This window comes from Haplochromis burtoni, unplaced genomic scaffold, assembly GCF_018398535.1.
Source record: "Haplochromis burtoni strain Fernald_Lab_line unplaced genomic scaffold, NCSU_Asbu1 Contig_413, whole genome shotgun sequence".
In the NCBI taxonomy this organism is placed as follows: domain Eukaryota; kingdom Metazoa; phylum Chordata; class Actinopteri; order Cichliformes; family Cichlidae; genus Haplochromis; species Haplochromis burtoni.
Window position 1 is genome coordinate 346,291 of NW_024582774.1, and position 10,085 is coordinate 356,375.

The following is a 10,085-nucleotide window of genomic DNA, read 5'->3' on the forward strand; positions in this document are numbered from 1 at the left end:
AAAGCACTGTATCGAACGGTTCAATATCGATACGAATATCGTTGCACCCCTAATGAATAACTCACAGCACTCCCTCACTGAGAATTTCAACCACTTCTCTAGTCTGACTTAAATTAATGCAACAAAGAATGATTCAGTCCGAGGCACTATCCCAGCACGGTAGGTTTAATCGTTCTCACATTATATCGATAAGTACAAAGCACACAGTCAAACTGTCACAGGATTCATATCAGGGCTTGCATTTGCTGATATGGTTATTGTACTGGCCCTGAAAAGCTTAGAAATATGGTCTCTAAGCAGGTTCTTACTCTGGATGGCATTACCTTGGCCTCCAGTAACACTGTGAGGAACCTTGGAGTCATTTTTGACCAGGACATGTCCTTCAACGCACATATTTTATTCTATTTTTTTAAAAGTATGGTTTCTTGCAGTTGCGCAATATCTCCAACATCAGAAATATCCTGTCTCAGAGGACACTGAAAAACTAGTTCATGTTTTATTAGCTGCTCCACAATGCTGCAGCCAGAGTCCTGACAAGGACTAGAGAGAGAGCAGATTTCTCCTGTTTTGGCTTCCTGTTAAATCCAGAATTCAAAATCCTGCTCCTCACATACAAGGTCTTAAATAATCAGGCCCCATCTTATCTTAATGACCTTGTAGTACCATATCAGCCTATTAGAGCACTTCGCTCTCGCTCTGCAGGCCTACTTGTTGTTCCTAGAGTATTTAAAAGTAGAATGGGAGGCAGAGCCTTCAGTTTTCAGGCCCCTCTTCTGTGGAACCAGCTTCCAGTTTGGATTCAGGAGACAGACACTATCTCTACTTTCAAGATTAGGCTTCAAACTTTCCTTTTTGCTAAAGCATATAGTTAGGGCTGGACCAGATGGCTGCCCTTTCTTGATCCCAGTTCTGCTAAAGGTTTCTTCCTGTTAAAAGGGAGTTTCTCCTTCCCGCTGTTGCCAAGTGCTTGCTCACAGGGGGTTGTTCCTCAGTCAGTCCTGGCTGTAGCTCACGAGGTATCGGTACAGCCATGAAACTATTAATTGTAAAGGTCGATCCCTGTTTGCTCCAGTCTGCATGCTAAACATCCTTGAGCAGGATACCAACCCCAAGTTCCTCTGTGACTCATCCATCAACACGTGAACGTGTATAAACGTTAGCTAGAAAGCACTTAAGCACAGAAAACAAAGCTGGTATGAATGTGTGAAAAAGTCATGTTGTAGCGCATTAAGCGCTCAGGCAGAGAAGAAAAGCTGTGTGTCAGCACTCCTGTCTTCTCAACACACACACTTTCCTCATTTTAACATTTCGTCTTTATCCTTAATCACCCAAATCTGCTGCACATCCTTTTCTCCTTTCTTAGTGTCCACCCTCACACACCACGAACTATACACCCTTTTCCTAGTGCTCATGTCTACTTTGGTCTTCTTAACCATCACACTTTTTCTTTGCAAATCTCTTCTTTTAAATACTTTCTTGTACTCTCTCATTCCATCATCCAGCACCAAGTCTCCTCGTCCTGTTTCCTCTGCTCAGAGGAAACACCAAACACCTCCCTGACAGTTTCCTTTACCACTTCATGGCCCATGACACCACTGTGTACTCTCCAGTCTCGTTCAGGTTCCTCCATCTGCATAAGATATACTCTACCTATGCGCTGTCTTATGTTACTCAGTGTTCCTCCTCTTCTGAAGTATGTGTTCATAGCCATCTCCATCCACCACATGTGTCCTTTAGCACTGCTCCAACCACGACTCCGTCCACTCTGGGAACACTCCACCGCTTCATCCAACTTACTCCAGAACTCCTCCTCATTTTCTAACCGACATCCAACTTGTGGGCCATCAGCATTATTAAAAACATATGACGTTTATTTTAATACAATTGTTGGTATTTAATTATTAAAGCCAGTGAGACTTGCCATCGTGTTGCTGCTGCTGCCGCCGCCGTTGGTTGTTTATGTTGTTGATGGGTGGGGGAGGCATGTTTGGCTCATTGTGGTGATGGTGGTCTTCATTGTCATTGTTTGAGTTCTGGTTGCTGACCAGTGCCGAGGACACACCGATCCCAGTTCCTGCACTCAGACCCACCCTGGCACAGCCCTAACACACAGGTGCGCACACACAAACACACAAACGATTACAAATTGTTGCTGTGAGGTGATAACGACTAAATCACTGTGTGCACAGGACTAACACGTACAAATGAGTCCAGCTACTCGGGTTCATTAAGAGCACGGCAGTCACACTGATGCACTGCATGAATGCACCAGTGCAGGATCCCTTGTAAAGAGCCTGACACACTTGCCATGCAGTTCTTTTGAAATCTGCTCCCTTTGAAGACGACGCATCTCTGGGATGATTCGTTTCGAGAAAGCGACCATAACAAACGTACCTTGGGTGGTTCTCGAAACATTTGGTCCAGACAGATGAACTCCAGACTGGGCAGCAACTCCACAAACTGGGAAAAAGACTCCAGCTTGATGGCGTGACAGCGAACCAGAGTGAGATCAACCAGACGGCTCCATCTGGACTGATCTGCAGACAGAAACGGGGACAGCATGGTCCAAATGCATGACAACACTATACTTTTCCAATGATGTGAGAGGGAAAAACACTGCAGCATAATAAAGGCTGCATTTGTCTCTGCTGCTTTGTTATTATTCACTAAAACCAAAAATGTACCAGTAATCCAGTGGTGAGGGTTGTGGAGGTGAGGACAGTTGTAGATTAGCAGGTATTTAATATTGGTGAACACCTCATTCACCACCTTGATCCCAATATCAGTGATGATTCCTGGGTTCTCGATAACATCCGCCAGCCCATATTTCACCAGCTCCGAATGGCTCATTTTACCTGAGTTTAAATAAAAGCAGGAAAAGCCTCGTTTCCATCATCAGTGTACTGAACATGGGGCTTTATTACAGAGTTACTATTCATTCTCCTCTTGGTTTAAGGCTTCGTCAGCTGCTTATCGCCTTTTCATCAAAGCAAAAGATATTTGAGAGGAAGCACTAACACTGCAGCAGAAACTCATCCACATAACCCAGATGAAGAGTCTCAAACTGGGGAAACTCCAGCTCAGCCATCTTGAGAGCTGAGAAGACTCCATCTTTCGTCAGTGAAGGCTGGATACGCAGCTCGTGAAGCCTGATACAAAACACAGAAGGAAGTGAGAATTTCAGCAACGCCTGCATCTTCACGCAAACATCAAATAATCCAATCGTGTCAAATGTGTCACAAACCTGTTAATGTCACTGCCCTGGTGCACATATTATTCTGAGTTATTTCTGGCGTCTTACTCTACTGTTTATGTTTTAACCACATCTGAACACTGAAGCTATGAAATATGCAGCAGAATGTCCTGATTCTGTAATCCCTCTCACACAGCACTGTTCGTAAGCAGGTACCTGCGAGCAGCAGTTATGATGAGGTAGCCCAAGTCCACCTCCAGGGCATTCTTACAGGCTCCAAACGCAATGGTGTGGAGGTTCCGAAATCCTCCTGGATACGCCGTCAACATCAAAACAAACAGCAAAATATTACTACAGTACAGAAGTGAAGTAGTGTTTGAAGTGCTGAAGACAAACGTAGGGACACGTCATGTAAATCCACAACAGCAGACTCTTGAACAGCTCGGACATAAACGAGTGAAAACACCTGAAAGACTCTTTGCTATAAAACAGATGAAAACAAGCTGCGTCAGGGTCGCGGTCACTTTACTGTTCAAGCAGCATGAGAACGAACAAGAAAACAAAGATTTCTGAAAATGTTTTGTTTTAAATTTCAAATATTGTATAACAAGACATCTTTTTCCTCCCTGTTAACTGGAGCCTTTCATTGAACGACCCAATGAACACACTGCTGCTCTCTGCCTGTGCAGACACGTGGCAGGAGCTCTGTCACTGTGTGGTGTTTAACTAAATAAAACTGCAGACATAAGTGTGCGCACTAGTGTGTCACTGAGCGAACACAACCTCAGCATGTTGGGACTCTCTGCTCGTATTGTCACCATATTCAATCGAACGACAAAAGTCACCTCAGGGTCCAAACTGCGTTACATTCTTCACGCCACAGTAGGGGTGACGTGGGCCGCGAGTTTAACCCTTCAAAGCCGAGCGTATCGTATGTGATCCATGTGTTTTTGAGACTTCTGCATCGTCAGTGTAGCTTTTTTATTTTACCCTCAAAAGAACATTTTTAATGACGCCACTGCAAAAATATCGCTTATGGAGCAAATGTGATACAAATACTCATATATGCAGATTAAAATGTGACATATTTCTATATATATTTTGTCTAAAGGTTCAACAAACACTCCATCATCAAAAATTAAAGATTTCTGGTAGTAATTTCATGGTTCAGGTTTTAAAGGGTTAACGATTGTTTCCAGGTAATGTGATTCATTTCCATGTGACACTCATGAACATTTAAATTCTAACACGCAGACATTAAAACAACAACAGCAAAGCCATGCATGAATCAATCCTACTGAACAACAGTGTGATTTAAAGATGCACTGAAAGTGCAGCAGTGTCTACAAACAGCTGCTCACCTGATCTCCAGCTGTCCTCCACCACGTGCTGGATCAGCCCTCCCAAGAAGGGAACTCGTACCAGCTCCAGCTGCTCGAGGTTCCGGGCTGAAGCCAAGCCGGTAATCAGGGGAACGTATTTGAGAGAGTTGGTCGGCCCTGCACAGTTGCGCATAACAAAGGTCCTTAGGCTCACACACAGAAAGTCCTTAAACGGCTGTGGTTTGGTAAGGCGGACCCACTTCAGGTAAAGGTGCCGTAGCATGGACACACAGGGGATCTCGGGAACATTCACACCTGGGTTGGTAAATATAAAAGGACACAGATACTTTAGACCTTAAGATTATCCTTCTGTTCTTTTTAACAACCACACATCTACACAACAGCAGACACGACGCCGACTTACATCCAGAATTTTGGATAGTAGCTCTGATGTATTTGGACCAAGTCTCTGTCATTATGTTGTACTCACCCACCAGATGGAGGGTCTGGATCTTGGCATTTATGGGGACGGTGAGTTTGTTCTCGGCGGGAATGGGAAACGCTCCGTTGCGGTTGCGGAACTTTCCGAGAATGTGAACCTGGGGCATGTAGTTCCAAATGGCTTCCACCAGCTCCAGGTGGGAAGTCTCAACGCCCTGAAATGACATCAGCGAAGGTAACTGCAAACGTAACTCAACGATTACACCTTAAGGCTCTTTCAAATGGGACCCGGCGTGCGCTAGCTACAGCAAAGGGCCTTTACACCTATCATCAGTCTACCAGGTCAGAGAATGTAGCAACAAATAAAGAACATAAAACACATGTTAATTATTTAATACACAGCAGATCAGTCACATACTGTTTACCCACCAGCAGATTTGGGCAGGCTTGCAGAGCCTCCAGGACTCCTGGAATACTGAACGCCTCAAAACCACGGATTCGTCTCCTTTCCAGGTATCGTGGGTGGAGACCATACAGCTGCTCCAGATCTGGCATCTTCTTCAAAAGGAGCAAAAAGCTGCTATCTGTAAAGCCTAAAGATAAAGCACAACAAACATAAATAAATCACTTTTTTTCAATGTTTTAAAAGCCCGGGGGTTGCAGCATAAACCGGTTACTATGGACGCATTTACAAACATATAAACAGAAGGTGGAAAAAACCTAAGCAGTTAAAAGTACAGTGGAACCCTGACTTACAAATGCCCCATTTAACAAAAAATTCAAGTTATGCAGGGACTGAACGCCAATATTTCTGCCCGTGTTACGGGCCCGCGTAACGAAATCCGCCGGCTCTGATTGGCTGAGCCCAGAATGCCCAGAATGCCTTCCGAATCATGTGACAGCCCTCTTGGCTTTCGTATTTGCGCTTCGCTGTTCCACTTGAACGACGTATTGTTGTTGCAGTTAGCAAGTAGCCTGTCGTTCACTCCAAAGGAGCGATGGGTGCTTCGACTAACGAAAGACCCTCGGGAACGAATTCATTTCGTAAGTCGGGGTTCCGCTGTATTAGAAATATGAGCAAAGATAATTTTGCTCATTTTAGTTTTAAAGTTGAAAGGCTGAACATGCATCTCTATCCCGTTCTGTGTTTAAGGGTCTCCACATGTCATTGCACTGTCAGAGTATGACTTAGACACGTCCAGGACCTCCTGCTAACCAAAGCTCTTTGTGTTTTGGTGTTAAAACTTACTTGGAGGTGAAAAACACTCTGCATAAATATGACCTGAAACATCACCAGAAGTTACACAGCAAAACAGGAGTGAGTCTAAAAGGAAACATTGGCCGTTTGTAACATTCAGGACCATTATTTTATAGAGTTACTGTTATTAAGTAAATTTCTTAAAATTTTAAGATATAAAAATAAAAGATTTTTGCAGGCCAGTAAAAACACAACTAAACTCTCAGCCTGACCTGGAGCTTAGGCTCGATACATTCATTATTAAAACTGACAACATCAGAATTCATATTTGGGAACGGCAATGCCAAAAAAACGGTACCATAGCACGCTCTTTGTTGTATGTTGGTGAAAGGCAGACTGGTTGTACTGTACCTGAAGGCATATACTCCCACCAGTGACCAGCACACAGGTCCACCACCTTGACCACTCGCAGGTACAGAGTTACTGCTTCTCGAAGCTTTCTAGATAAACATTCCATACACATGATATCCTTCATGGGCAGGTACCTACAAACAAGACACAACGATGTTTAAAATCTCAGAAGCTGTTCCTGTGATCACCATTAAAACTTTTACTGGGAAAAGCGAGCGGGAGTCCTTCATCGAAGCTTCCGATCAACAAACTCCGACATGAAGAAAAGAAAAGCGAACTTTGCAGCTGTTCCAGCCACCGCGGTTTGTTTTACACAGCGAGAAATCTGCAGTAAGGCTCCAGAAGTAAGAGCTGTAATAACATATGCAGATGACTTAGTCTCAGACCGTGCTTCAATTATACAGCTTGACTTTGCCTAACGGAAGCCGTAGGTGTACCGTTCTGCCTATTTCCATCTACGCAACATTAACAGGTTACATTCTTCTCTTTCCACCCAGTCTACGTCCATTCTTGTCCACAGTCTTGTTCTCTTTGACATACAGTCACCATCATGGACCAAACGTTATCTTGTTTTCCAGTGGGTGTGTGGCAGTCAAAGGTACCAATACTGACTGGCATAATGGCCCAACACACTGGTCTCTACAACGCATAGTAAATACGACAAATGATAAGTGTAGCCTGAGGGCAGCATACCTGAATATATGACAGAGGACTTCATGGGACAGCTCATTGATGTAGTCTTTGGGCTCACTGAGTCTTTGCACAAGATCTTCCCCACTGCTGCCCACCAAAGCGTGGAATTTATTAGGCTTCTTCCTTGGACCCATTACTGCTGTATCATATCCTCCCACGTGAAGTCTGGAGCTTCTATATCCCGAGCGGGGACCTCAGTTCTGGACACATTATGAGGGAAGATGGGTAAACTGGAGTAGGAGACTCATACCACACGACCTACTTTGAGGATATTTTAAGCTAATACAATTATGTTCAAGACCTGCTGCGTGTTTGAAGTGAGGATGTAAAACCAATAATTACTGTGCACTCAGGGACGCTACGTCATCAACGTGCACGAATATTCATGTTTGGTGGTAAACATTAGAAAAACTAATAGACCTTTTAATAAAAATAAAAGAACACATTATTTATTTTCTTCCATTTAAATGTTATGGCTACCACTCGGGTTATTTTACGACTGGCAGGTTCGTTAAATTATACTTTAAAGTTAAAAGAAGCCTTCGTTTAAGCTAGCTTAGTAGATAGCACAGCCGCTGCTAAGACCGTACTCCACACAATGGGTTCGCAGTCACAACCTGGCCCCTTTATCAAGGCCTGACACGGTGGTTCTAACCTACCAGTATGTTTCTACTAAAGTCTCCGTGAAGCTTCTCCTCAGCCATCCTGTCTCCACAGAAAATGTACTAAACACAGCCAGAGACGCGTTAGCACAAGCCAATGTTAGCTTGTTCTTCTTCTTCTTCTGAGTTTCTCGGCAGGCCATACGCATTAAACATGTGTTGCTGCCCCCTTTAGGTCAGTGTTGTGCAGAAACAATAAACAATTGATGGTTTTCTCCAAAGTTTTCGTTATTATCACTGGTTATTATTGACATTGGCATGAGGTCTGCCTCTATAACACAGCAGTCCATCAAAACATGCTTATCAGTTTGTCTTTAATGTGGTGGAGAAATTTATACAACAGCATGAAAACAAAACACTTCATTACACATAAAACTGTAGTACTGGAAAACTGTGCATAAACTACCAGAAGTAAAAATAAATGTTAAATGAATTAATATTGTAAAAGAAAAAGCCTGAACTGATGCTCTCTGTTGTTTATTTCAGCAGCTTTGCTCATTGCAATGTTCAATAAAAACTATTAGTAACTGAAAAATTAGCAAGTACTCTACGTTTGATAAACCAGAATGATCAGACACCTTATTTAACACCGTGCTGCCTTCATTACACCGTGTTTTTCTTTACTTCTCTTTCAGTAATCTCTCAGCTTCCTTTCCTGTTGGACTTTGTTATGTTTAAGGTTGACCTATTTTGAATACTTTATATTCTCTTCCAGGATCATATTTTATAAATCATATGTTAGTAGTGTGTGTACTGTGAGTTCAGGAACACAGGCCTATATCTTGATTCAAGTATATTCAGATATATTACTAAGAACAAAAAGCAGCAGAATTAAAAGGTGTCAGGAGTGTGTGACAGTGTCAACTGTCAATATAAAATAAGACTTTATTGATCCCACGATGGGGAAATTTTTGCGTTACCTCAGCTCAGGTACAGATATCAGAAGGAAATACAAAAAATACAAATACAATACAAACAAATAAATATCTATGGGAGGAGCCAAATACTAATGAAAACTGAAGGTGCTGTTGGCACAACAACTGGTTAAATATATCACATCCAGAAATCCTCAGAGATGAAAATCTGAAAATGCTGCCTGAGCCTGCACCTGCTCTGCTTGCTGTTTTATTAGATTGCACAACTGATTACGCTGTGAATGTTTTGATGGCAGCAGTGGCACCGAGGCTTAAAGTGGGATTTGTTAGGTGGAGGAACCTTCTCAAGTGTAGCAGTACAACTAACCTGTTTAACCCTGCCTCCTGGCACCATGTGCAAGGGTTTTCTCCAGAGCCAGAAAGGTTATTTCTAAAAACATCGATCAACTGAGTCCAAGCACGGCGAGAAAAATATTTATTTCTTAATAAAATGACTAAAGTTACCATCACCCCAGTACTCATACGCACAGTCACTGTCTTTTGAAACCACTGGAACAGTTTTAACATTTCATTATTACATTTAATCAAACATTGACTGAAGTCCTATTGCCATGCATTCTAACACTGATAGAGCTTTATTTCCATTATCCACATGTTCATCAAAAACACATTAGATGAATGAATTCACCACACAAAATCAAATTAAGGTGTTTGTATTTCCATTCCATGCCTACACTGTTGCAAGAGGCAATCACGGACAATTGAAACGACAATAAAGACTTTGACCAGCAGGGGGCTTTGTGCGCACATGAAGCTCGAGAAATGAGCCTTTGTTTGAAGCAACTGAATGGAAAGCTTCAAGGCTTTATGAGGCTTCATCTGCTCATCACCAACGATTAGTGATTTTACACATCTGACACATCTGTGCGTCAAGCAAAGGGGGCGTGGTTTACACCCTGGACAGGTCACCAGCCCGACACAGACAACCATTTTTTTTTTAAACTTTATTTATCACATTATAGACATACAGTCAGGTAAAACAGGGATCACATAAAAGATAACATTGTGGTAGTACAATGAGGAACAGAAAGAGACACAGACAACCATTCAACCATTCGCACTCATGCTGCCCGACGTCATGCCAGCGCATAGCGGGGATGTCACAGGCACGGATCGGTTTTCTGTCGCCCATTTGCTGGGAGTAAGGGCGCCCTCCGTTTGCGAGGTGCGCCTGCTGCTTGCGGCTCAGGGAGGAGAGGGCGGGGCGGCGGGGGATTCTCTGACCGGCTG

General features: G+C 43.1%; 1 protein-coding gene across 2 annotated transcripts in view; it reads right to left on the reverse strand.

The window, feature by feature from the left end:
• Positions 1 to 8,070, reverse strand: part of fbxo38 (F-box protein 38) — a 26,369-nt gene extending 18,299 nt beyond the window's left edge. For both annotated transcript variants that reach the window (XM_005944921.3, XM_005944922.3), the window contains exons 1-11: positions 7,918 to 8,070; positions 7,259 to 7,458; positions 6,566 to 6,699; positions 5,386 to 5,549; positions 5,006 to 5,171; positions 4,555 to 4,830; positions 3,410 to 3,503; positions 3,019 to 3,149; positions 2,685 to 2,855; positions 2,395 to 2,537; positions 1,922 to 2,102 (exon numbers count right to left, since the gene is read on the reverse strand). In XM_005944921.3, coding sequence (XP_005944983.1) covers positions 1,922 to 2,102; positions 2,395 to 2,537; positions 2,685 to 2,855; positions 3,019 to 3,149; positions 3,410 to 3,503; positions 4,555 to 4,830; positions 5,006 to 5,171; positions 5,386 to 5,549; positions 6,566 to 6,699; positions 7,259 to 7,392 — 1,594 coding nt within the window. In that variant the 5' untranslated portion in view covers positions 7,393 to 7,458; positions 7,918 to 8,070. The remainder of the gene's footprint in view (positions 1 to 1,921; positions 2,103 to 2,394; positions 2,538 to 2,684; positions 2,856 to 3,018; positions 3,150 to 3,409; positions 3,504 to 4,554; positions 4,831 to 5,005; positions 5,172 to 5,385; positions 5,550 to 6,565; positions 6,700 to 7,258; positions 7,459 to 7,917) is intronic.
• Positions 8,071 to 10,085: the final 2,015 nt, after the last annotated feature.